At 54.3% G+C, this 27,891-nt stretch overlaps 1 protein-coding gene across 1 annotated transcript; it reads right to left on the bottom strand.

The window, feature by feature from the left end:
* Positions 1-532: 532 nt before the first annotated feature.
* On the bottom strand, positions 533-26,285 carry LOC126036938 (scavenger receptor cysteine-rich type 1 protein M130-like). Its single transcript, XM_049797170.1, has 18 exons — positions 26,099-26,285; positions 17,659-17,776; positions 16,191-16,319; positions 12,247-12,371; positions 11,462-11,776; positions 9,821-10,002; positions 9,287-9,455; positions 8,745-9,011; positions 6,928-7,236; positions 6,387-6,692; positions 5,509-5,835; positions 5,108-5,422; positions 4,437-4,751; positions 3,497-3,811; positions 2,634-2,771; positions 1,808-1,903; positions 931-1,083; positions 533-717 (listed from the first exon to the last, which is right to left on the bottom strand). Exons 1-18 carry the CDS (start codon positions 26,283-26,285, stop codon positions 533-535), a joined length of 3,951 nt encoding a protein of 1,316 aa, XP_049653127.1.
* Positions 26,286-27,891: the final 1,606 nt, after the last annotated feature.

Raw genomic sequence — 27,891 nt, 5'->3', positions numbered from 1 at the left:
CACTGTGGGACCAGCATGGCCCAGGCCCTGCCTTAGGCAAAGAGCAGCTGGGAAACCCTAAACTGACAAAATGGGTGCTCCCAATGCGGTGCATCATGGGACCTTACAGAGAGCCATTTTGACTAGAAACTGCCTGTGGCCAGTAGGATGGAAATGTCTCTGTCAGCAGGATTATTCCCCAGGGACCATGGGCTCTCGCTGCTCCACAGCCTGACCCAAAGCCTGCTGTCCCTGAGACATGCCGATTTCCCCACCTCCATGACTTTGTTCTCTGTCCTCCTCATCAGCCTCAGGAAGATGCCCTCACACTTGGCCAGGCAAGCACCAGCTCCGAGTCAAAGCCCCCAGAGTCTTTTATTAGGAACAAGGATGATGCACAGCATAAAAATGTGAATAAAAATAGAGGAAACTCCAGGCAGTTTCTGTTGCTCATGGGCCAAGGCACATGGTTCCCTGGTGCTCATGGCTCTCCCAGCTCCACAGACCTCTTCTCCCTCCTGGCTGCAGGAAGCTGCACAGCAGGGATGGGCTCTCATGGCCTGGGGCCCTGGGACTGTTGTGCACAGAGCTCTGGTGTCACAGCCGTTGTGTCCTCAGGGGGGTGTGCCAGAGACACTTCTTCAGCATCATCATAGCCCATGCTCCCCAGGGACAGGGGCCACGTGTTTCCTTCAGCTCCAGGGACCCCAGCACCTCTCCAGGAGCGCAGGCTGGCCCCTGCAAGCAGCAAGGCAGGACAATGCAGTTCAGCCCATGGGGTCTGTAGAGCATCTTCCTCCCTGCTCCTCACCACATTCAGCTCCTTCTCCTACCCCTAGTCCCTCCAAGGAAAACTCCTGGGACAGGAGGCTGGGGCCTCAGGACAGCAGTGACTTGGGTGGCACCTGGGCTGGCACCCCAGAAACCAGCAATGCTAAATTTCCCTCTCACCTCCAGGTGCATCCCTGGGCTCTGCTCCTTCCTCTGGCTCCCCGGCCATTTCCCTCTCTCCCTGCCCAGGGGCAACATCCTCCACGGGATCAGAAACCTTCCTGGCATCATCATAACCTTCTGCTGGGTCACGTCTAGGTGGGACAAGAACATCTGAAGAGAGAGGGGAGCTGGTGACAGTGAGAAGATACATCCTGCAGAGCAGAGCGAAGATGCGCAGGGACACAGGGCTGAGACATGGGTATTGGCAGCACCACAGGAGACCCCCATGTCCTCCCCATCTCCAGCGGTGACACAGAGTGACACCTCTGCCCATCACATGTCTTCAGGGAGATCAACTCCTTCTTGCCTCTGTTACCTGGTGCTGAGCCCAGACCATCCTCCTCCTCACTGACCCCAGGGTAGGGCTGCAGCTGGGTCAGGGACTCCTCTGAATAGGAGCCTGCAGAGATGCACGGTGGCTGTTAGGAAGTGAGCCCCACTGACCTGCCTCGTGGTCAGAGCTGCTGGGGAAGGGGGACCCACAGAGCTGGGGCTGTGTGGGGAGGAGGGCTGGGAAATCCCCCTGCCTCCCTGGGGCAAACCCTGTCTCAAAGGTGCTCCCAGAGCTGCCCTAGGACAGCCCCTTCCCTCACTCCGTGGGTGTCTCTTGGGGTGCAGGGGCAGGAAGAGAGGGGCTGTCCTGCTGGGACAGGCAAAGCTGTTTGTTTGGGAGAAAGCTCCCCTCCCAGGCCCAGGACCTGGATGGTCTCCCCACAGAACATGTGGCCCCAGTGTCACAAGGACCATGGGCTGGGGGGCTTCAGGGAATCAGCCTGGGGTTGGGGCCAGGGGAAAGGGTCCTGCAGAAGTGCCTCCAGGGAGGACCCACACCCACCTGAGCGACCAAACCTCGCCTGCTTCTCCCACACTGGGCTGTAACCGATCTCCTCGTACAGGGCCTCAGGGAAGGGCTCCTGAGCACTCCTGGAGCCTGGGGACAGAGGTAGGGCTGGCAGAGGGACAGGCAGAGGGGCAATAGGATCATACTGCCCTGCCCCAAACCTGTTTCTTGGGCCAGCCCAGGACTGGCCCAATGGCACAGCCCCACTGCACTGTGCAGGCACAGCCGCCACATCCCCAGTGAGGGCAACATTGCCGCGGAGATTATCTGGGGCAGCATCACCCTCACATCATCCCATCAGAGACAGCACTCATGCCCCTCTGGCCCCAGGGTCATGCACCCCTTGGCTGACCCTGGAGCAGCTCCCATGTTTCCTCTCCACCTGGAGCTTTCCCCTATCTGCCCCATGGGTCTAGAGTAGCCAGGGGTTGGGCAGCGCTGGGCAGAGGGGACAGCCTGAGGACCTGACACCACGAGGATGGACCCTTCTGCCCTGCACTCCTCCCATCATCTCCCTTGTCCCAGAGCCCCCCCCAGCACTACCCAGAGCATTGCCAGCCTTGGCCATCTCCCTTCTGCTCACATTTCCCCCAGCCCTGCTCTGGCATTTCTCTCCTTGCCCCATCACTACCTCCCCCCTTCTCTGGGTGCTCTTCACCCCTTTCTGCTGGTGCCCCATGGCCTGGCACTCAATGGGGTGGTGCATGGGACAGGTGGCAGCACACGGTCTGAACGCCCAGCTCTGTCAATGCCCCTCACTGACACCCCGCAGCTGTTCCAGGAGGTATCTCCCCCCTGGGACCGCTGTGGAAAGACCAACCTCTGCGCCCAGCCCTGGTGCTTAGAGCTTGCCCAGCCAGGAGGGCCAGAAGCAGGCAGAGAAGGGCCCCCAGGATGATGCAGATGATGACAGGCACTGACACTCCCCCGCTGCCACTCAGACGGCCCCGGGGGGAATCTGTGTGGGCAAGAATATGGAAAGGGCAGCACCAGGCCTGGGTGAGGTGGGAAAAGCACCATTCCTGACCCCCATCACACAAGGCAGCAGGGCGTGGAGCACCCCAGGGATGAGCGACGGAGAAACTTCTACCCCAATGAGGAAATTACAACCTTCCCTACCCTCCTCACCACCACACCAGTGCATACTCCTGGGAGCTTCACACCCCAGCAAGGAGCCCCTTCCACCCAGCTGTGGGTCACAAATCTTGCCCTGGGGATACCCAGCTGCAGGGGCAAGACAAGTTACCTGCTTGGGGTGGGACTGCTGCTGTCCTGGGTGTAGCTGCAGAGGAGGAAAAGGAGAGCTGGGCTGAGAGGGTGGGTGTGCGGGTACCAGGGAGCCTCCCCCCCAACACACCGTGTGTGTCTGTGGATGTCCCTGACACATCCCACCCAAATTGCCTCTCCTGCAGTGCTAGAAAGAGAGGCAGGGATACGGCTCAGTGCCTCTGCTCTGGGTGGCAGGCAGGATGGCACAGGCAGCCCAGGGGATAAACCTGGGGCTGCAGGGCCCCATTGGCAATGGCCAGAAGACATCCAGTTCCACCGAGGCTGCTCCCCACTTGGCACCAGGCTCCTGCTCTCCACAGGAACCTTCTTGCTCTTGGGATGTTACAGGCCATGCCAGGACCAATGGTGCAAAAGGCCGTCCCCTGAGAAAGGGGTCCCAGCCCTGCCGCTCACCTAGGCAGCGCACAGCAGCATCCTCCTTGTGCCGGCAGGCACCGCCATCCCCAGGCCGGGCCCAGCAGTCCTGCAGAGACGGCTCTGTCCCACGGCACTCCACCTGCTCCAGCCAGATGGGGCCCGTCCCCTCCCCAAACGCAGCCTCATGCAGGGCAGACATCGCGGGGCCACAGCCCAGCTGCCTGCACGCCACCTCGGCATCCCGCATGTCCCAGGAGTCGTCACACACTGTTCCCCAAGAGCCACGGTGCCAGACCTCCACTCTGCCCGAGCACCTGTCCTCACCTCCCACGGCACGAATCTTCTCCCTGTCTGGAGAAGGCAAAGACCTCCCATGGCACGGAGACTGCAGGCAGAGCCCTGCCAGACAAGAAGCATCCACAGAGGAGCAGCTCCCTACCTGTGCACCTCGTGGAGTTGGGGCACGGGGCCAGAGGGATTGAGGGCATCTCTGGGCGTCTCCCTGAAGAGGAAACACTGTGGTGAAAGGTCTGGTTTGGGAGATCGTGCAGAAGAGAGCAGGGCTGAGCTCTGCTTGTGCCTCCCTCTGCCATCTCGATCACGGCAGCAACTGAACCCTGGTCATTGAGGGGACACGTACAGAACTGTGGGGGGACCCCGACTGCTCAGCCCCAAAAAGTCCCTGTTTAACAGAGCAGCAGGAGCGTGTCTATGGAGGGGAGGTTCTTCTGAACCCTGTCTGGTCTCTTCTGAGACCTCACTTGGAGATGCCTCTGCCTCCCCCAGGCGCTGCTGGCAACCTGGGTGGCAACTGCTGCTGGATGTGTGTGGCTGTGATCGCTTTTCTGCCACCAGCAGCAGAAGGGACTGACATGGAAAGGGAAAGCCCCTCCAAGCTCTTTCTCTGCATTTGGCCATGCCCAGCAGGCAACAGGTGCTGGGGTGACACTGGGGTGCCCAGGTGGCTGAGAGTTACCATTGCAGGTGATGTGGGTCTCCTCTTGTGGGTCTTCACATGACCTTGGTTTCCAGGGAGCAGAGCGGCACTGCCAGAAAGAGATGGTTTTCTCTCCACACTGCACGTTATCCAGCCACGTAGGGCCAGACAGCCTTCCGTAAGGCAGTTGTGTTTCCAGGGTTCCTCCATCCCCACAGCCCAGCTCCTTGCATGCCAGAGACACCGTGTCGAGAGTCATCGAGTTGGAGCAAATGCTGCCCCACGTCCCGTTGTAGAAAACCTGCAGGCGCCCGGAGCAGCCATCACTGTTCTCCAGCCTCAGGGCCACAAACTCTGGGAAGAAAGGCACCAAGGGGGAACAGACTGGTCTGGGGCTGTCGACCCAGGACACCTCTGCACCCCCCAGGCCCTTATCCGGGCAGGGCCAGGGCCACTACGTCCCCCTTGCACCCAAGGGCAGAGAGAAGTCCCTGATGGACAGACACCCCTGCCCTTCCTGCTAACCCTTGAGGACAACTGAGCTCCCCAGGAACACTCAGTGGGACTGAGGGTACCCGTGCATGGGTATCCACAGGACATGCTCGGGCTGGAGCTCAGAGGCAGCCAGGGACAGCCTTGGCCATGCCTGTCTCTCCTTGTGTCCTGGCCTCTGCGAGCGCCAGGTTTCCACTGCAGCACCCACCACAGACCTGAGCAGACGACTCCCGCATCCTCTTTGTGCCTGCAGTCATGCTGCCCCCAGGGTCTGGCAGGGCAGTCCCAGAGAGCAGCTTCGGCCCCAGAGCAGTTCACGCCATCCAGCCAGATCTGCCCGGAGCCTTCCCCGAACTGAGCGGAGCCAGCTGCCTCCACTGCCCCTCCACAGCCCAGCTGACGGCAAACAACGGTGGCATCAGACAGGTCCCAGCCATCATCACAGACAGTCCCCCAGATGCCCTGGTAGTAGATCTCCACTCTCCCAGCACAGCGCCCAGACCCGTTCACCAGCCGGACCCTCCAGCTCCCTGCAGTGGGCAGAAACCTCGGTTGCTGTCAGGGTCCGGCTGCCCACCCACCCCATCACCTGGGGGGCCCGTGCAGTGCCGCTCACCCCAGCAAATGACTCCCACGTCCTCCACAACCCCTGCTGCCAGTGCACTCTTGGGCAGGGAGGTGTTGCAGAGGGCCAGGTTGGCCTCGTGCCCTGCGCACCGGACCCCTCGCAGCCCCACGGGACCCGTCCCTCTCTGAGGCTTTGGGGGGTTGTAGACTGTCCCTGCCTCTCCGCACTGCAGCTGCCGGCACACCACGCTGGCCTCCTGCATGTCCCACTGGTCGTCCAGGACTCTGCCCCATGTCCCATTCTGGAGGATCTCCACTCGCCCGTCACACCGGCTCCCTCCACCAACCAGCCGCAGGGATGCAAAGCCGGCTGAGCCTGGGGAGAGCAGAGATGCCACAGCTCCCTTTAGGGAGCAGGGCAAGGGTGGATTTTCTGACCAAACATGACAAGATTGAGCCTTTTGCTGATGAGAAGTGAGGGCAAGACCCGGGCCCTCTCTGCAGCTCACACCCAGGTGTGCTGCTGTTGGGTGCACCCAAGCACCTGCTGCCTGGGTGGTGGGATGAGTCTCTGCAGAGCTTCTCTGGGGATGGGATGCAGTTTGCTGCCAGAGAGGTGGAGCACAGCCCTGCAGCCCTGTCCTGGGCTTGTCCCACAGTAGGAGAATGGAGGAGTCCAGGCCTGGTGGTGGTGCTGGGACCTAAGCCACTGCCCTGGAGGCAGATGCTTGCCTCCATTAAGCCCTCAGCTCTTAGAAAGTAGAGCGCTCACCCTGAGCTGGCAAAGCCCTCCAGATGGCTCCTGGGGAAGCCAGTGTTTCTCCAGGGAGAAATTCAGCATTGGACTGATGTGGGATCCCTGCTTTAGGTGGCCACGTCACACACAAAGGGCAAATGGAGTTAATTCAGCATTTTTCCAGCACTCACCTGAACAAACGACAGCAGCGTTGCTCCCGTGGGAGCATGGTGAGGCTCCCAGGGTGATCACTGGGCACTGTTCCAGGTGGGCTTCTGTCCCATCACAGTGGAATGAGTCTCTCCAGACAGGGCCAGTCCCTCTCCCAAAATGCTCTCCTCCAGGAATGGACTCAGCAAACCCACAGTTGAGTTGACGACAGAGAACATGCGCATCCAAGAGATCCCAGCGGGAGGCACAGAGGGTCCCCCAGGTCCCCGACACCTGGACCTCTACCCTCCCTGCACACGCTGTGCTGCCGTTCACCAGCCTGAATCCTGTGTATTGTGGGGACAGAGGAGAATGAGAGAGGGTGGATTGGTCCTCGTGTACCCACAGTAGCTGGCAGGGAGGCCAGAGGGACAACATGCCTTTCTTCACCTTCTGCACTATATTCATGCTGCAGACAATGCCATCATCCCTCCTGTCCTAACACCTGGCCCAGCACGGTCCTTGCTCTGTTCCCCAAACCCTGGCACAGCCATGGTGTTCAACACCTCCCTGAGTCCTTACGTGTGCAGGTGACAACAGCGCTGTTTGCGTGGGTGCAGGGCTGGTCCCTGGAGGACCTTCTGCGGCAGGAGATGAGGTGGGATTCATTCCCCACACACTGCAGCTCTCCATCCCAGATGGGACTGACCCCTTCTCCAAAGCGAGCTGGCCCAGGAAAAGGCAGGGCCACGCCGCACTGCAAATCCCTGCAGACCACGTCAGCAGCTTTGGGACCAAAGTGTGAATCACAAACAGTTTTCCACAGGTTCCCATCAAGGATCTCCACACGTCCTGAGCAGCGGCTCTTCCCTTCCACCAGCCGGACAAATCCTGGAAAAAAACATAACAACTGGGAGTTCCCAGAGCCCTCTGGCAGTTAAATGCCCACATCCTGCATCATCTCCAAGCAAGCCATGACCAAACTGTGCATTGCACATCCCAGGGGAATTTGTTGGGGGAGTGTTGGTGACACAGGCACATCCAGACCCTGACACAACCCATCTCTACAGCATCACAGCGCTCGAGGGTATGTGTCTGTCGCAGACTCACAGCCACAGCTACTGCTCAGACAAACTGCTCCCACACAAGGTTCCCTGTGTTGCCTGGTGTGGTCTCCCCAGCACCACAGCAGTGTGAGCAGTTTGGATCCAGGAGAACTGGCTCAGATGGTAATGACTGCTGCAGCCTGCTCAGCCCCTGCAGAGCTTGGGGCCAGCAGGACCATCACCCGGATGCAACCAGAAGCACCCCCTGATCCCAGGCGTATTCCTGGGGTGTTGGAAGGTTCATTTTAGGTGGAAGATGTCACAGAGCAGAGAAACGGTGCAGCTGCTATCATGTCTTGTGCCTGTGCAGATCCCGCTGATGTCTGCTTGGGGGGAGGGAGTTCGCATCCAGGGACACAGTGCTGTGCCTGGAGGTGTCCACAACCCAGATGGATGGCGAGACAGAGGGGCAGGAGACTCCCCCTGGACCCATGCCAACTCTCAGAGAACAACAGGCACAGATGAGAGCCACTAAGTGCTGGAAAAGACCTGGTTTCATAGGGCAAGATGGGGAACCATGGGCAGGCAGGAGGTCTTGGGCAGTGGGTCAGCGCTGCCTGTACAGGGTCATGTCCCCACAGGACTATTCACAGCCCCAGGGACATCTCAGTACCAGCCTGTGCATGCGGTGGTGCAGGAGGAAGCAGCCAGAGTCGACCAGCTGCCAAGCCCCTAACCCTCGCAAATGCTGGTCCACACAGCTGAGTCCTGGGCACAGGCAGCAAAGGGCTTTGTGGCCACCCTGCTCCATTCCCCAGGGCCCAGCACTCATCCTCTCTGAAAAGCCCATTTGATGCAGGTGAGGTCCTCATGCCTGTGAAGGGGAATGACCCAGGAGGATCAGCCATCTCATGCCGTTCCTCCAAGGCGTGGAGTGCCAATCAAGTGCCCCCGCGTGTTTCCAGCACAGGGACCCTCAGCATTGTTGGCTGCGAACTGGCAGAATGGGTGGAGATCAGTGAAGCCCAATGGACACCCCGGGGAAGGGATGGAGGATTCATCTGCAGCCCAAGACACTGACCGAGGGTGACTGAGACACTCTGGCAAGGTCAGATCACCCTGGGGTAGGATCCCTCTGGGCCTTCCCCAAGGACTGGGGACATCAGCAGTGACAGTCCCAGCCTGGCAGTTAGACCAGCACCACTGGGCCCTGCTCTGGTGTCCACTTGTTGCTCCCTGAGGGCACAGCCAAGGACCCTTCCCCCACCTCAAGACCCAGAGGTAGGCAGCAGGCTGTCCCCTTACCAGAACACGTCACTCCAGCATCTTGAATGTGAAAACAGTTATGTTTACCCCATCCTCTGTGTCTGCAGTCAGACAGGGCAGACTCGGTGCCTTTACAGCCAACATCATCCATCCATATGGGGCCAGATCCTGCCCCAAAGTGTCCATACTGAGGAGTTCCAACAGCAGACCCACAGCCCAGCTGCTTACAAACCACTGCTGCATCGTTGATGCTCCAGTAGTCACCACAGACGGTCCCCCACTGACCATGTTGTTTCACCTCCACTCTCCCAGCACAGCGACTGCCGCCATCCACCAGCCTTACCTCCACAGCACCTTCAAAAACTGACACAGGACCAGTTAGAGCAGCGCCAACCCCCATCACTGGAGGTCTGGGGGAACCCCCTACCTGTGCCAAATCACAGGTACTGGGGCAGGAGCCTGTCCCAGTCTGTCCCCCGAGCAGTTCAGGGGTCTCTTCTTTCCTCACAGGCGCTTCAAGTCTAGGGGTCTGCATTTCTGGCCCTGCTGGGTCATTTGTGGTCCCACAGCCTTTGGCACCTCCTTCTACCCCAACACCCAGCTGCCACCTGACCCTGGCCCATTCCCACCTGGGGCACCTGCTTCTCCCCAGCCAGCACTCTGAGAAGAGACCTGCCCCACCAAGGCTCCCCCAAGCACACTCTGCTGCTTCTCCTCAAAGCCCCCAGCTCCCCTGGACCACAACCTGTCCTGCCCTCCTCCCAGCTTACCCTCTGCCTTCAGGCCTTTCTGTGTCCCCTGTGGAACAACACGATGATCCCACTGAGTCCTCCCCACTGAGCCCTCCCAACCCATGCCCCCTCCTTGTCCTTGAGCAACAGACCAGCCCTGCCCTGTACAGGATCCCCCAGGAAGGTCACCTCTCTGCCAGACTGTGGGAACAGATAGACCACTTTCTTTGTCTCAAAAGGCACAAACTGCCCCTGCTCAGGCTGGAGCTCACCCCAGTGTTCAGGACCCCTCCCTGAGTCCTTACGTGTGCAGGTGACAACAGCACTGTTTGCGTGGGTGCAGGGCTGGGCCCTGGAGGACCTTCTGCGGCAGGAGATGAGGCGGGATTCATTCCCCACACACTGCAGCTCTCCATCCCAGATGGGACTGACCCCTTCTCCAAAGTGAGCTGGCCCAGCAAAAGGCAGGGCCGTGCCGCACTGCAACTCCCTGCAGACAACATCAGCAGCTTTGGGACCAAAGTGTGAATCACAAACAGTTTTCCACAGGTTCCCATCAAGGATCTCCACACGTCCTGAGCAGCGGCTCTTCCCTTCCACCAGCCGGACAAATCCTGGAAAAAAACATAACAACTGGGAGTTCCCAGAGCCCTCTGGCAGTTAAATGCCCACATCCTGCATCATCTCCAAGCAAGCCATGACCAAACTGTGCATTGCACATCCCAGGGGAATTTGTTGGGGGAGTGTTGGTGACACAGGCACATCCAGACCCTGACACAACCCATCTCTACAGCATCACAGCGCTCGAGGGTATGTGTCTGTCACAGACTCACAGCCACAGCTACTGCTCAGACAAACTGCTCCCACACAAGGTTCCCTGTGTTGCCTGGTGTGGTCTCCCCAGCACCACAGCAGTGTGAGCAGTTTGGATCCAGGAGAACTGGCTCAGATGGTAATGACTGCTGCAGCCTGCTCAGCCCCTGCAGAGCTTGGGGCCAGCAGGACCATCACCCGGATGCAACCAGAAGCACCCCCTGATCCCAGGCGTATTCCTGGGGTGTTGGAAGGTTCATTTTAGGTGGAAGATGTCACAGAGCAGAGAAACGGTGCAGCTGCTATCATGTCTTGTGCCTGTGCAGATCCCGCTGATGTCTGCTTGGGGGGAGGGAGTTCGCATCCAGGGACACAGTGCTGTGCCTGGAGGTGTCCACAGCCCAGATGGATGGCGAGACAGAGGGGCAGGAGACTCCCCCTGGGCCCATGCCAACTCTCAGGGAACAACAAGCACAGATGAGAGCCACTAAGTGCTGGAAAAGACCTGGTTTCATAGGGCAAGATGGAGAACCATGGGCAGGCAGGAGGTCTTGGGCGGTGGGTCAGCGTTGCCTGTACAGGGTCATGTCCCCACAGGACTATTCACAGCCCCAGGGACATCTCAGTACCAGCCTGTGCATGCGGTGGTGCAGGAGGAAGCAGCCAGAGTCGACCAGCTGCCAAGCCCCTAACCCTCGCAAATGCTGGTCCACACAGCTGAGTCCTGGGCACAGGCAGCAAAGGGCTTTGTGGCCACCCTGCTCCATTCCCCAGGGCCCAGCACTCATCCTCTCTGAAAAGCCCATTTGATGCAGGTGAGGTCCTCATGCCTGTGAAGGGGAATGACCCAGGAGGATCAGCCATCTCATGCCATTCCTCCAAGGCGTGGAGTGCCGATCAAGTGCCCCCGCGTGTTTCCAGCACAGGGACCCTCAGCATTGTTGGCTGCGAACTGGCAGAATGGGTGGAGATCAGTGAAGCCCAATGGACACCCCGGGGAAGGGATGGAGGATTCATCTGCAGCCCAAGACACTGACCGAGGGTGACTGAGACACTCTGGCAAGGTCAGATCACCCTGGGGTAGGATCCCTCTGGGCCTTCCCCAAGGACTGGGGACATCAGCAGTGACAGTCCCAGCCTGGCAGTTAGACCAGCACCACTGGGCCCTGCTCTGGTGTCCACTTGTTGCTCCCTGAGGGCACAGCCAAGGACCCTTCCCCCACCCCAGACCCAGAGGTAGGCAGCAGGCTGTCCCCTTACCTGAACACATCACTCCAGCATCACGAGCGTGATTACAGTTATGTTCACCCCATCCTCTGTGTCTGCAGTCAGACAGGGCAGACTCGTTGCCTTTACAGCCAACATCATCCATCCAAATGGGGCCAGATCCTGCCCCAAAGTGTCCATCCTCAGGAGCTCCAACAGCAGACCCACAGCCCAGCTGCTTACAAACCACTGCTGCATCGTTCATGCTCCAGTAGTCACCACACACCGTTCCCCACTGATCGTGTTGTTTCACCTCCACTCTCCCAGCACAGCGACTGCCGCCATCCACCAACCTCACCTCCACAGCACCTTCAAACACCAGCATGGGATGAGTCAGGGGAGTGCCAAGCCCCATCTCTGCCGGTTTGGGGGAACCCCCTACCTGCGCCAAATCACAGGTACTGGGGTAAGAGCCCTCTCTCCCTCTCTCCTCCAGGCTCTCCCCAGTTCAGTGCAGGGGTCCCTTCTATCCCCACGGGCTGCACGAGGCTGTGGGTGCCCAGTTCCGGCCCAGATGGGTCACTCACCATCCCACTGCATAAGGCAGCTCTTCCCACCCCAACAGCCACACACACACTGCCTAGCGCTGCACTGGACACCTTCTACTCCCAAGCCCAGCACCCCCTCAACAGCTCCTTGTACCCAGGCCTGCAGCTTCCAGCACAAGCCTGCACCTGCCCCAGCACCATCCAAACCCATCCCCACCCCCAGGGCTTTTCACATTCCCAGGGAGCACTGAGATGATTCTGAGGATCCCCCAACCCGTGTCCCCTCCTCACCCCTGGTGTCGGCCCAGTCCATGCCCTGGGCCAAGCTCCCCAGGAAGGATGTCTCTCTACTGTAGATGCCTCGGTCCCCTTCTCTCTGTGGGGTCCAAACTGCTCTCATGGGGTCAGGGGGTCCCCTGGACGCAGGGGGCAGTGAGAAGCACACAAACCCTCCGAGGTACCCTAGAGCTCGGCAGTGCCCTGGGCATCTTTGGTGCTGCCATCACCAGCTAGGCCACCACCAGCTCCAGAGGTACAGTGCTGGGGAACAGGGCATCCCAAAGGGGTACCCCAGGACAGGTTGTCTATGAATCCAGCCAGGCACAGGCTGCCCTGAACACTGGAGCCCTGGAAAAGGAGCTATTCTTGCCACCCCAGATGGGCACAGGGAAAGGCCCAGGGTCCATGGACCTGAGCACATTCTGCCCCTCATATCAGTAGCACCTGCAAAAAAAAACCATTCCCAGACAAATCCCAATGACCACACTGGTACCTGCTGGCCCTGGGCTGTAGGACAAGGGTGTCAGCACTTACCCCTGCACAGCTGTACCCAGAGGAGAAGCCACAGCACCTGAGGGGACAGGAGTCCCTCGGTGCCCATCCTGAGTCTCCTGCCCTGCCAGCACATCCCTGCTGCACCACACTCCCTGCCACGGGTGCTGGGGACTCATGGGGACAATGATGACGGGAGGCCAATATATCTGTGCAGATGCCAGCCCAGCTACAGGAGGAGCCAATCGAAGCAGCAGCACCTTTTTAGACATTATCGGGAGCCATCTCCCCTCTGACACAGCCCAGCCCTCCAATGAACTTCTCCAGCGCCATTCATGACCATATATGAGAGATGGCTCCACTACAGGTGTCACGTCACTGTGGTGGGGGGCCAACACAAGACAGGGCCAGTTGTGCGGGGGGAACAGGTTTTTCACCCCCTGAACTGTGCCATGTGGACTAGGAGCACTGAGCAACTCCTGCACCGGGCACATCCAAGAGCCCCTGGTGCGAGTGTCCAGCCACTCCTGTGCCATGGGAATCACAGGGCTGAGACTGCAGCGGGGGCTGTGTCAGGAAGGGAAGGAAACAGCCCCTTCCCGTGCTTCAGACCCTGCTCTACTGGGAGCAGCAGCTGGGAAAGGGCCTTGGCCAGGGGAAGAACTTCATTCCACAAGTGCCGGCTTGTTCATCCCTCCCCAGAGAGCCCCATGGTGGGTCCCTCGCAGTAGCCAGAGACGGAGCTGGAACATGTCCCTGCCCAGCAGCAGACATGCAGCCCAGAGGCTCAGACACATCCCTGACTCTCAGCATGTCACCCAGGGGCCGTTATTCCCCACGGGTGGCTCAGGAGCTGCAGCCTGCAGGTGCACAAACCACAGCCCACGTGGCCTCGCAGCGCTCCCCGTGCTCCGGAGGAAGTCTGTGGTTTCCTCCTGGCGCCGTGCCCAGGCACATCCCTTCGGTACCCCTGAGCCACCCCTACCCTGACTGCTCCAGCCAGGGCTGCAGGGGCTGCTCCTTCGGCCTTGCAGAGACGGGGCCGAGGGGATCCCGTCCCCCTCTCGTGCCCTTGTGACAGCACACGGCCGCTCTGCACCGAGCCCCGCAGCCATGGGGTGCCATCAGTGACATGAACACTGTCATCCTCCCATGGCTACCACTGTGTGCTCATGATTTATATTGACGGTGACCTCACACCCTTCCTACTGCCACCACTGCGTGTGCCTGAGTTACAGTTCCACATGTGTGGTCATGGTGGATGGACTTCTGCTAACGATGGGTCTTCCAATAAGCCGTGTTTGGTTGTGGTCTGAATATTATTTTGGTGACACCAGAAGCACCTACCCAAGCTCTGTGCCAGCTCCTGGCCTATCATCTGTCCAGGCACGATTGACATCACAAGTTCATCCATACACAGCCACATGCATACTCCTTGCCTATCTGCTACTCAGCCACAGGTGACGACATAGTATCTGCATCTGACATGGGCCTGCTCCTGGCCTATTGGCTATTCAGACACCAATGACCTCAAAACCACCAACACAAACTAGGAGCCTGCTCCTGCCCTATCAGCTACTCAGGCAGCAGTGACATTAGAAGCACCTACACGTGCCGTTGGCCTACTCGGGGCCTATGAGCTACACAGGCAGGAGTGACCTCATGAGCACAGACATAAGCCATGGGCCAGATCCTGCTCTATCAGCTACTCAGGCACCAGTGACCTCACATGTATGTGTACACCCATTTGCCAGGTTCTTGCTGTTGCAGTAGCCTGCCTCCAGTGACCTTTCAAGAACCTCTAAGGGCCATGAACCTGGTCCTGGACTATCAGCCCTTCAGCCCAGAGCGACAACACAAGTACATAACCAAACCATATGTCTCCCTGTCCTGGTTTCAGCTGGGATAGTTAATTGTCTCCCTAGTAGCTGGTAGAGTGCTATGTTTTGACTTCAGTATGAGAAGAATGTTGATAACACTGATGTTTTCAGCTGTTGCTAAGTAATGTTTAGTCTCAAGTCAAGGATTTTTCAGCTTCTCATGCCCAGCCAGCGAGAAAGCTGGAGGGGCACAAGAAGTTGGCACAGGACTCAGCCAGGGCACCTGACCCAAACTGGCCAATGGGGTATTCCATAACATGTGACGTCACATGTAGTATAAAATCTGGGGGAGTGGGGGCGGGAGGGATTGTGGCTCGGGGACTAGCTGGGTGTCAATTGGTGGGTGGTGAGCAATTGCACTGTGCATCATTTGTACATTCCAATCCTTTTATCATTACTCCTGTCATTTTATTAGTGTTATGATTATCATCCTTAGTTTCTTCCTTTCTGTTTTATTAAACTGTTCTTATCTCAACCCACGAGTTTTACTTCTCTTCCTGATTTTCTCCCCCATCCCACTGGGTGGGTGGGGAGTCAGTGAGTGGCTGCGTGGTGCTTAGTTGCTGGCTGGGGTTAAACCATGACAAAGAGCCAGTTAATATGCTGGAGGGCACTACTGCAATCCAGAGAGATCTAGAGAGGTTGGAGTGTTGTGGTTAATCATAGTAGGCAGCTCAGCCCTATAGAGCCGTTTGCTTACTCGACGCAAGTGGGATGGGGGAGAGAATCAGAAGGGTTAAAGTGACAAAACTCGTGGGCTCAGATAAAAACAGATTAATAGGTAAAGCATAGCTGTGCATGAGTGCCAAGCAAAATAAGGAATTAATTCACTCCTTCCCATCGGCAGGCAGATGTTCAGCCATCTGGAGGAAAGCAGATCTCCATCAGGTGTAGCAGTTACTTAGGAAGGCACACACTGTAACTCTGAATATCCCCCCTTCCTCCTTCTTTCTCCAGTTTTTATTGCTGAGCGTGACATCTAATGGACTGGAATATCCCTTTGGTTAGCTGGGGTCAGCTGTCCCAGCTGTGTCCCCTGCCAAATTCTTGTGCACCCCTAGCCACCTCGGTGGTGGCGTGGTGTGAGAAGCTGAAATGGCCTTGATGGTGTGCAAGAACGGCTCAGCAATACCTAACACATCCCTGTGTTATCAACACTGTTTTGGTCACAAATCCAAACCACGTAGCCCTATATGATCTGCTATGAGGAAAATTAACTCCATCCCAGCCCCAAAACCAGGACAAGCTCCTCCTCTTATTCCATACCGCTTACAGCATGCTCAGGTCTCTCGCTATCCAATACAGCCTCGGTAACCATCACCCCCCTTCCCAGTCTCTCATTTAAACACAGATATCATTCCCTTACTCTGTGGACCACTCCTGTAAAATGGGCACAAAATGTCCATCGAGTTCATTTAGTCCATGATTTGGGTTCTGTCTGTTATGGTGCTCACTCGGGACAGTGCTGGTCTGCCTGCTGATCCTGACCCGTGAGCTCACAGAAGGCCCATCACCTGTCCCAAGGCAGAGAGCCATGCATTCCCACTGCTCGCTCTATTGCAATGGGCATCTCCCCCTCCTTGCCTTACAAGACTGTCCATCCCTGGCCGCACTCCTGCTGTGAGTGGAGTGTGGACCAGGGCCTGCAAAAAGGAGGCTTCTTCCAGTTGTCTGAAGAAGGTCTCATCTACTTCCTCTTCCTCATCAGGGGCACTGTAGAAGACATTCACCCACCACAGGGTTGCCCATGACCTTTCAGCTCTCATCTGACTCATTGTCCATTCCCAGGCAGAGCTCCACCTGTTCCTGCTGCTCTCTGCCATAAAAGGCAACTTTGCCTCTGGGTCCAGACCTATGGCCTTATCCCTACCGGACCCCTAGGACCCCACAGTTTCTCCAGGAGAGGGGATTTGTAGGGGCCTGCAATTCCTCATGCTGTTATCTTGTGGCAGATACCCCCGAGCAAGACAAGCCAGCTGCACGCAAACATGAAAAGCTGACCAAATGGTTCTTCAGCCCACGGGGACCTTGAGAAACTCTGCGGTTCAGCAAGTGGAAATCACTTAGAGTTTTACAATGAGAAGTGGCCAGTCCTGCATAGGTGGGTGGCAGGGGAGAATAACCCCATACATCAGAACAGGCTGGGACCTGACCAACTGAGATGTGACCCTGAGGAGAAGGGTCTGGGCACTATGAGGGATGCCCTATGAGCCAGTAGAGTATGGACACTGTGAACAAGGCCAGCTACATGCGGGGCTGCATTGGGAGGAGTGTGGGCTACCCAGACAACCTGAGTTATTATGCCCCTCAACTCAGCCCTGGTGTGACCCACACAGATGGGTGTGTCCCAGGGTGATGCTCCCCGTTTTGGAGAAGTAGGGAGGAACCACAGAGTGTGGAGTGGAGGTCACCAAGGTGGGGTTTGGGACCTAGTGCCCATGGCCTGTGTGGAGTGGCTGAGGGACCCGGAGTTCTTTGGCCCAGTAGTGTGGAGGCACCAGACAGTGTAAGAGTATCCTGAGCGTGCTTCCAGGGTGGTTTCAGAGATGGTGGAGGTTTTCACTGTAGTAAGTGACAGCATGAGAAAGAACTAGTGCCACAAAGGGAAGCTGAGGAGGCCCAGAGTGAACACAAAGAAATGTCCCTCAAAGGGCAGTGCTGTGGTGTAACAAGTCACCCAGAGGGAGACTGGATCAGCCCAAGGCTTTGTGTTTCAAGGAAGAGCCAATGAAGGTGAAGAGATGTCAGTGAAGATATAGAAATGCTGGGCTGAGAGCTACGTGGGAAATCAAGATGGGGGCCTGCAGCCTGAAGGGAAAGAGGTGCAGGCATTGGACAGTGTAGGACAGGCTGCAATACAGGTGGCCAAGGTCTCTGGCAAGGCCGAAAGGCCCAAAGTCCTTGTCTGCTTGGCTACGGCAGTTGCCTCTGCCACCGAGGCCTACCAGGAGGAACTATTTTGAGGCTCTGGACTTGGGAGTGACAACTCTGAAAAGCTTTTTGATGTCACAAAGTTGGATTTAATCTTAGAGGAAACTGAGTCCCTACTTACCCATTGCTGTAGGGCAGGAGTGACTCCTGCAGGGCCCACAGCAGAGCCCCACTGCTCCCTGGGTCACCCTCAGCCAGCACCAACCACAGCCCATGAAAGGGACGTGCCGCAGGTCTTCCTGAAACAGGAGAGGCAATATCAGTGGGATTTCTATGAGACATGAATCAGGTTTTGCTTAGAGAAGTCTCTTCAAACTTGTCACTGTCTTTTGCTTCTTGGACAGTCCCTCATGCCTAGAGGAAGTTAATGTCCAGCTGCAGCTCTATCACTCAGTTCCTCCTTCTGGCATTTGTCAACATGCGGGAGCTGCAGCTCTTGCACTTCTGGCTCTTCCTGGGAATCTACCTGGCTGCCCTCCTGGGAAATGGCCTCATCATCATTCCATTGCATGTGACCACCACCTCCACACCCCCATGTACTTCCTCCTCCTCAACCTCTTTTTTTTTTTACCTGGGCTACAATTTCACCACTCTCCCCAAAGCCATGGCCAATTCCCTCTAGGACATCAAGGCCAACTCCTATGCAGGATGTGCTGCCCAGGTCTTTCTGTTAGTATTTTTGATCTCAGCAGAGTATTTTCTTCTCACTGTCATGGCCTATGACCACTACATTGCCATCTGCAAACCCCTGCACTATGGGACCCTCCTGGGCAGCAGAGCTTGTGTCCACATGGCAGCAGCTGCCTGGGGCTGTGGGCTCCTCACTACTGTGCTGCACACTGCCAGTACATTTTCAGTACCACCCTGCAAAGGCAATGCCCTTGACCAGTTCCTGTGTGAAGTCCCTCAGATTCTCAAGCTGTGCTGCTCAGACGCATACCTCAGGGAATTTCAGTTTCTCATGTATAGTGTTTTCATCTTTTTGAGGGTGTCTTATTTTCATTGTGCTGTCCTGTGTGCAGATCTTCAGGGCAGTGCTGAGGATCCCCTCTGAGCAGGGATGGCACAAAGCATTTTCCATATGACTCCCTCACCTGGCCATGGTCTCCTTCTTTATAAGCACTGCCATATTTGCCTCCCTGAAGCCCCCCTCCATCTCGTCCCCATCCCTGGACCTGCTGGTAGCAGTTCTGTACTCAGTGGTGCCTCCAGTTGTGAAACCCCTCATCTGCAGCATGAGGAATCGGAACCTCAGGGATGCAGCGTGGACACTTATGACTGAAAGTTTTCCAGAAGCTGCAGAATGTCCATCCTCTTCAGCATATGGCTCATAATGTAACTCATTGCAGGTCCAGCCTTTATTAGTTTTTGTTGTCATTGTTGTTGGGTGAGGTTTTTTTCTTGCTTTTTTTTTAACTTGTGATAATGTTGTCCACAAAGAAATGTGGAGACTCCACTTCTCCTTTGTTATCTACCTCACTAGTGTGGCCCAGCAACTGTGTGAACAGGGAGCTATACTCTTTCTTTAATTAAACAAAAGAAATGTACTCTCAGTGAGTTACCTGTCTGACACCCAGGCAACTAAAACCAAACCAAATGTTCTTCTCCATAAGTTCCCTAACAAGTTAGAGGGCAAACAAAGGACCTAAAACCTTCCATGGAGAAAGGAGGATGGGGCAATCATGGAATCCCCCACACCTATGGAATGGGGAATGTTCCCAGCCTTTAGACAAATCTCTTTCTCTCTCGCATGATCTGCATGGTGTTTGTGTTTGGGAAAAACATTATCACCATGCGGACAGTGGCAAAGCAACATTTGCGCACTCCCATGGGCTTCTTCTTGGGGTATTGGTCTTCCCTGGAGAACTTCTACAGATCCGCCACCCTGCCTCAGCTGATGGCCAGCTGCATGATGGGGGTCAGCAGCATCTCTGCTCATCACGGTGTTAGTGTAGTTTCCTGCAGCTTTTGCACGTACAGAGTGTTTACTGCTGGTGACTACATCCTACAATCAGTACTGGGCTCTGTGCCACCCCCTGCTCGCTACAGGACTCAGGAACTGCCAGGTCTGTCTCCTTTGCTAGGGGGATTTCTGTCACCTACAGTAACCATTTCAGTCATTTCTCAGATACAAATCTGTGGCCCCAGTGGAGTGGACCACTTCTTGTGTGATTTCACCCCATTGCTGGAGCTTTCACACACTGGCACTGTGACACTCATGCTCTTTGCTGTCATGACCTGCTTTTTAGATCCCATCCTCCCCTTCCTGTTCACATGGTCATCCTGTGTGCATCAGAGCTGCCACCCTGAGGAAGGCCTTCAATCCAGGGCAGGCAGGCAGAAAGCTTTCTCCACCTGCTTCTCCCGCCTCACTAGTGCTACTGTTTTCTATGACACTCTCATCCTTGGCTGTGTGATGCCCAGAAGAGCCCTCCTGAGAAAGTTTGTCAAAGCCCCGTATCTACACCATCCTCACATCCCTGTTCACTCCTCTCATCTATAGCCTGTGGCCTAGACAGGTTGGGGGAGGGGGACACTGAGAAAAATGCTCAGGGAAGCTGTGAGCTGCACGGAGGCCCCATGGGAGTTGTGGGCCTGCAAGGAAGAGATCGCTTCTGGTTCTCTTTTGAACCAGCCCAGAGGACCTGGACCGGCATGTGCGGTGTCCTGGGCACTCCCCTGCAAGTGTGGGATATGAAGACGGGTTTTAGTGTGCGACGCAGCAGAGAGGTGCTGGTGGAGCTGGCTGGTGTCATCATGAGGCCTCTCTCAAATACCTTGGAAGGGGCAGAGAGATCAGGGAGGTTCCAAGATCCTCAGAAGAGGCAAATCTCAAACCCATCTTCAAGAAGGGCAAAAAGGAGGATGGGGAGTGTTACAGGTTGGCCACCTTCACCTCAGTCCCTGGCAAGGTGACAGGGAAAGTGCTCTTGCAGCCATCTCCATTGCTTGAAGAACAAGAAAAGGATTGCTGAACCCAAGTGGGAGGGGAAAGAAGGGCATGCTGTGTATCTGGGATTTGGAAGTCCTTGAATGTGGTTTCCCGTAGTCCCCTTAGAGCAGATTGTTGACATCTGGACTGAAGACGTGGACGATGCAGTGGGTGGGCAGTTGGCTGGATGATCAGGATCAAATTCCATCAGTGGTACAAAGTCCTCTGAGGAGATAGATAGCAGCAGCATTCCACTGTGATCAGCAAAATTTCATAACAGATCATTACATCTGGAAAATAAGACTTTTTCTGCTATTACATAGGTTTCCTTTTCTGCATAGGCTTCCACATTGTTCTAAAATTTACATTCTGGACTTGATTCAGTTGCCCGCACAGAGGTGGCCATGGCATCCAAGCTGCCCTGTGGTAACTGAAGAACCCTTGTGGGAAAAGTGATGCAGGAATCCTTTGGATGTACAAGTGGGTTTGCAGGCAGGGAAGCTCTGGGGTGGTGCAGGGCATCACCTTCCTCCAGTGCTGCTGGGTAGGCTGTGAAGAGGCCTCTCAAGCACAGCAGACAGTATGTCCCCTTGGATGGTGGCTGTGAGGTCACTTCTGACTGGTCAGCAGCAGCACGGAGAGAGATACTCTGAGGTCATGAAGGTCATCAGGAAGCCAGCCTCAACAAGTTGACACATTAGGGGAGGTCAGGAGAAGCCTGGGCAAAAGAAAAGGGAGAATTGGGGGAGAGAAGAGGGGCTTGACCATCAGACACGAGAGATTTTGAAGCCTAACTGAGCTTAGGCTACCCCTTACCTCACAGTTTATATCTAAACCCAATCCCAAACCCATAGCCCCTTACCCCTACACTTACCCAGTTGCTCAGCCTCGCCCCTAACCTCTACCCCTAGTATTAACATGTTGTCCTTAATCATAGAATCATAGAATCATTTAAGTTGGAAACACCTTCAAGATCATTGAATCCAACCATTAACCATTCCCACTAAACCATGTGCTGAAGTACCCTGTCCACTCCTAGCCCTTGCCCCAGCCCTAAACAAAACCCTAACTTACCACACACTAACCTAACACACCTTAAACACTAGCCAGGGAACCTCAGCAGAACACCAAACTCTTTCCCTAAGCTTTTGCCTAATCCCCAACCCTGAAAGGTGAGCTCTCATCCCTAAGCTCCAACCTCAACACCGAATCCCTGAAGCTCTCTTTCCCACACTCTACTGCCCTCATCTTGGTCACCTCTCCTCAACCTTACTTAAGCTGTATGGACCCTGGGACCGGGGCAGGGATCGTGAGGTCCTAGAACAGTTGCATGGCATTGGGAGAAGAATGTGAGGTGACCTGTATCTGATGAGCTCATAGGCCACAAGGAGGAGATGGGTGGGAATGCTATGGTGAGGTCAGCTCTGCCTCAGGATCTCATTGGACAGCAGGGGGCACAAGGCTGGGAAGGTGGCTGTGAGGTCCCTTCTGTCCTTGGAGTTGATAGGCCAGCAGAAGGACCATGGCTGGGAAAGGGACTGTGAGGTCACTTCTTTCTGAAGGAGCCGACAGGTCAGCCCTTGACTCATGGCTGGGATATCTGCTTTTACACTCACATCTGCCAGGCCAGCAGAAGCGTTTTGATTGGGAGAATCCCTTTCCCTAATCACCTGATAGGCCCGTCCAGGGCAAGGGCTCAGGTGTGGGTTCTCACACCTCTTCTGCTTGAGTACATGATGGGACAGCAGCAGGCACGTGGCTTGGAAGATCACTGTGAGGTTACTTCTGGCTGGTCAGCTGACATGCCACAAGAAGGCTGATGGGTTAGGCTATCACTCTGACACTAATTATGTCTGAGAAGCTCATAGGCCAGCAGGAGGCACATGGCCATGAAGACGAGCGTGAGGTCATTGGAATCTCCAATCTCTTGGGGTCATTGGCCATCAGCAGACACATGGCTGGCATGTCGGCTATGACATCACTTCTGCCCGAGAATCTGATAGCCAGCAGCAGACATGTGTCTTGGTTGTTGTTCTGTACCTGGAGGTTCTGGTTTGTTACAGTAAGAAAGGCACGCAGACTCAGTGCAGTAGCATTTAAAATGCCATTTGATACAGCAAACACTACAAACAGTGAATAAAGCCAACTACATACAGGGCTGTATTATGAGAGACATGGCCATCCAGACAAGGCTGTTCTCATCCCTCTGGCCTCGGCACTGGTGTGGCCACATCTGGACTAGTGTGTCTGGGTGTGGGGTTCCCCTTTCTGGAGGAGCAGGGAAGAATTGGAGTGGTCCCAGAGGACATCTGCCAGGATGGGTATTGGGGTCTCTTTGGAGAGGCTGAGGGGCTTGGGCTTCTTTAGCCTGGTGAAGTGGAGGCTCAGGGCACGATGGTAGTAGAGTGCACCTGCTTGAAGGGTGGCTTCAAAGGGGATGGAGCATTTCTTGGTAGTGGGAAGAGAAGGAAATCTGCACAAAGTGCAGCTTGGAAGGATCAGACTGGGTGTGTTGAGAAAGAAATGTCACTCAAAGGGTAGCCTTGTGGTGCAAGAGGTCACCCAGAGAGAGCCCGGATCAGCCCATGGCGTTGTGTTTCAAGGAAAATCCAGCCAGGCTGGAGAGACATCAGTGAAGGAACAGAAATGCTGGGCTGAGAGCTAGGTGGGAAAGCAAGATGGACGTCAACAGCCTGAAGGGAAGGAGTTAAGGCATGGGACAGGTTATGACAGCCTGCAGTAGAGATGGCCAAGTGCTCTGGCAAGGCTGAAAGGCCAAACAGGTCCAAGGTATTTGTTGTCTTGGCTTTGTCAGATGCCTCTGAGGCCAACAAGGCCTACCAGCCAAAACTGGTTTTGAGGCTCTGGACTTAATTTCTTCCTCACTTCTGCTTGGAGAGGCCGGGAGGTGTTGCACAGTTTCCCTACGCTTGGCATTGCTCACCCTCACATCCTGCTGACCCAGGAAAAGCCCTGGGCCATGCATGAGGGACAGGATCTGCCTTCCCAGGGCCTGAGGATCAGGGCTTGACCTTTCTGCTGCATAAAACAAACCAAGGGTTTTCTCAGCATTACAGCCACCTGCACAGTGCTTTTGCCTACCTGCAATCACAGACTCCAGTTATCTGCTCTAACGAGTCCTTGGGGAGGCTTTGCCAGGAATGGCCCTCAGTGGGGCCCATTAATGCTTCAAGGTACTTTGCTTCTGACTTTGACTTCTTGAGAAGTTTATTTCAGTCTGCTCTCAGTAGCTGAGGTTCATGCGCTGAGTCTCAAACACACCATGGGGCTCATTAAAATACACAAAGCTCTAGGAAGCCTTGTTTCTTCCTGCAATTCACTTCAAGTCATCAAGACTTGTACAGCTAATTAGAAAAACTTCATAGTGTAGTTAAGGAGGAAGATTTCAAAGTGCACCTATACCCATGACTTTTTTCTTTTAAAGGATCGTTTTTCTTACTTTTCAGTACAGACAAGAGGTGATAGAAGCATTCTCCAAGTGATAATGATCCATAGTGTCTGTTCTGGAGGTCTGGACAGCTATTAAAGGCAGTCTCTTGAGGTCTGACACTGTATGGACACCCTTGCTCCTCATCTCTCAAACCTCAGCACTTCTGACATTGGCCACCTGGGGGCTTACATCTCTGTTCCTTGCCTCAGACTTCTCCACTGATCTCTACAGCTGGAGGTTACAGCTCCATTGCATCATCTCCCCCCCCTGCTCTCCTTAGAGAACTGGCTGCACACAGGCCCAGAAGATTTTTTCCTATTTGCAAGCAAAGCAAAGACAATCATTTTCAAGTTTCGTAAACAATAAGTCACACTCCTCAACCACATGTGAAGTACAAGCTGCCCCTAATGAGGCTGCCTTTCTACAAGGGATAGTCTTATGAGAAATGTTTGTGACAGATACTAAAAAGTTAGAGATAAACACAAGTAAAGAACTGCCTAAAGAGGCAATTAGTCTACTGGAGGACAGGCAAGCTTGTAACTCCCTGAAGCTCAAAGCAGCTGCATAGGGGAGAGGTATGTTGAACAAAGAGTAAGAGAAGGAGACAAGTAGAGCATCATGGAAAGGGCCTTTGCCTAGGCAGTTTGCATCTGAAAAGATGACTTTCAGAAATGGTCATTGTATCAGGCCAGGTGTAAGTATATGAAAGACTTGAGAAACTAAATACACTGAGAGAAGGGGAGTCAAAAGAATCTCAGTACACATAATAACGGGGCGTGAAAGATGATGTTTAGTGCTTACATTGCTGAAATTAGCTGAGGTAGAGACAGTCCTTGATAAGAAGAGCTGATCCCAAGAACCAGCCAATGAGGTAGAGACAGTCCTTGGTAAGAAGCAGGAGCAGGCCCCAAGAGCCAGCTAAGACTGGTCTTGCGGCTTGGGTGGATACCAAAAATTCACTGAGCCTGCGCAAGGAAAGAGGTTACTAGCAGTGATGAAGAGAAGTCATCTTTCTTCATCTCTGCGACCACCAGACGACCACCACAAAGAGGCCCTGCACAGGCGCAGTTGGGAGGAGACTATGGAAATTACCTCTCGGAGCTAATTTTAATATGATGCGGGGATAGGACATGTATAGGTATAGGCATATTGTGAATATGTAATACCTGACTGTATAAACTTGAGGCGAACTGCCGAGTCGGGCGCGCACGAGTTTGGTGGGACTACCCTCCGTGCTGCCCAGCGCTGAATGAACATACCTACTTTACAATCTCACTGACTGTGGAGTCTGTTTCCCACACGTCAGCTGGACACACAGGGGATCACTCCACCTAGTGTGTGCACCTGTCTGGTTTAACCATGCAGGTTAAATACACACCTGTTATACATATTCACTAAATTTCTGGGAAATGTCATACATAATCATCAACTGTCAGATAAATCATTAGCATATATACATGTCCCTTTACGCAGGCGTGGTGAAGTCTTTGGTGGTCTTCAGAAGCCCTCTGGTGGTCTTCCATAGTCTTCCTCACTTTGTCCAATAGTTGACCTCTCTTATGTGATTCTGCGTAGTCCGATTTTTGCCATCATGTATTAGATTACGTAAAAAGAACATTCAATGTTAATTCTTGAATTTAACGTTTCTAGTGATTGGCCCTCAGTCACACCACCTTATCAATATTCTTATACTACAACAATCATTGGTTAATCTTACTTAGTTCCACTAACTGGAATCTTGATCAAAGTGGGGTTTCTAAGCAACAGAACTAAGGTCCATAACGATCTCTCTCAGTTTCTTAGGACAAAACACTACAAACTAACAAATCGGTCAAAGTTTCTATGGTTAACTAATGTTAGACAATACTTATTCTTTTATGATTGTATACAGCACATTTTGTATGTTCTTAAGTTTCGACTACTACATTGCGAGCTTCAAACCCCTATATTCTACAATCTTTACCTTTTGATCAAACCCAGCTCATATAAAATTTTAACTTATCAGAATATTTGTAACATCACCGACTGAAGGGTAGTGTGGTGAAACCTAATCAATATTCCGATTGGCAACAGATCTTTAAAGACACACTAGTATCTAACTTGGGGACACACAGTATAGAAGAGAAGAACAGAAAATGTAATGCGAGAAAAAGTCGACACAGCGGTTTGCTTTCCCACCGTTGGTGGTCCACATCTTCTGGCCATAAATAACACATTCATCTCCTTTCTTCTCAGCCTTTGGTTTTATACCAGCCACATCAGAGCCTGCTCCAGTCTTGCAGAGTCCAGGCGGATCCTCCTGGAAGTGGTGCCACTGGTTTCTCGATGGCCCATCAACTACTGTGAGCAGTGAAGTTTGCTTCATGACGTTGCCTCCATGTTTGCTCTGCCAGGCCTGTGTCTTGATAAATTTTGGTTGCTGGTTTCCCTTTTTTCTATTGGTTTCCCAGTTGACAGCTCCTGCCCTGACCCCACAGCCCAGGGACAAGCCACAGTGAGACAGGGACCCAAAGGAACCTTAGTAGATATAGTAGATATATGGATGTAGCTAGGAACTGTTTAGTAATTATCTAGCTTATAATGAAGTTAAAGAAAATTCAGTAGAGGTAGACATGGCGAGAGGATGAGAAGTGATGATTAACGTTTGCATTGTTGAGGCTGGCTGGGGCAGGAGATAGTCCCTGAGAAGAAGCAGCAGTCGACCCCAAAAACCAGCCAAGACCGGTCTTGTGACTTTTTGGAACTAATTTGAAAATGAAGTGGAGATAGATCATGCCTATGTATGGGCGTATTGTGAAACTCCATGTATATGTAACACTTGACTGTATAAACTTGAGGAGAACTGCCGAGCCGGGCGTGCACGACTTTGGTGGGACTACCCCCCGTGCTGCCCAGCGCTGAATGAACATACCTACTTCACAATCTCACTGATTGTGGAGTCTGTTTTCTGCACATCACAGGAAATCATAGAATCAGAGAATCAAGGAATCATTGAGGTTGGAAAAGACCCTTAAGACCATCACATGCAGTGGCGTGGGGGAAAAGATCCTAATGTAAAAGTCAGTGGTAATTCAGTGTATGCCTGGAGAGACAAAACCACAGCCACGAACAGCCCCCAGGACATCATGAACACAAAGTCCTGCACAGCTCGGCCATGCAAGGTGGAGGGGAGGTGCATTGAGCATCTGGAGCCCATGACTGTCCTGATCCAATGTCAGGGAAAGTTTCAATATGATCCCAAGAGCCAGATTAAGACACAAATGAGGTCAAATGCCGTATACCCAAAACAGCTTTTATTATCAAAAGTAGCAAACGTAGAAAATAGTAGCAATAGGATAGAATGGAAGGAAAAGGCAGAAATCAAACAAGCAGTCGGGATAGAGTTGCAAGAATAGTCACCACCATGGATCAAGCAGCGTCCCGTTGGTCCTCAGTCTTCAATTCTTCAGTTATGGGTGCACACCATGGCCTGTGTCCATGTCTTTTTTTATACGGCATAGCCTAATGCATGCACATACGTACTGTTAGCACGCTGCAGGTTTCGTCTATCACATGATCTTTGGGTGATCGACACCAGAAACCAGTATGTTTTCTCAAAGACTACAGCTTCCATGACAATGGTAGTCTCCACATTCCTCCATGCTTCACCAGCTCCAGCCTGCCTCCTCCCCTGGATGCCTCAGTGGCCTGGTTATCGTCCTTATGGGCCAGAGGAGTGTCCTGCTTAAACAAGCCATCCCAGAGACAAATGGCTCAAGATAAATAGTTCACAGTTCAGCCTCTCACAGCAAACAATTTTTGAGACAAATGCCTCGAGATGACAGTCTCTCACAATGACCTGCCCTCCTAGCCTGTGATGGGGGGTGCCCCAGGGAAGGCTGTGGGCTGGGGGTCCAGGAAGGCACTTGGGTCCAGCATGAGGCTCTGAAACCTCCTGTGAAACCAGGACTGCTGAGGCCATGAGGCAGGGA

The sequence above is a fragment of the Accipiter gentilis genome, unplaced genomic scaffold (genome assembly GCF_929443795.1).
Source record: "Accipiter gentilis unplaced genomic scaffold, bAccGen1.1, whole genome shotgun sequence".
In the NCBI taxonomy this organism is placed as follows: domain Eukaryota; kingdom Metazoa; phylum Chordata; class Aves; order Accipitriformes; family Accipitridae; genus Astur; species Astur gentilis.
Note: the sequence above shows the minus strand (reverse complement) of the source record. Positions and strands in the feature narration are given on the sequence as shown.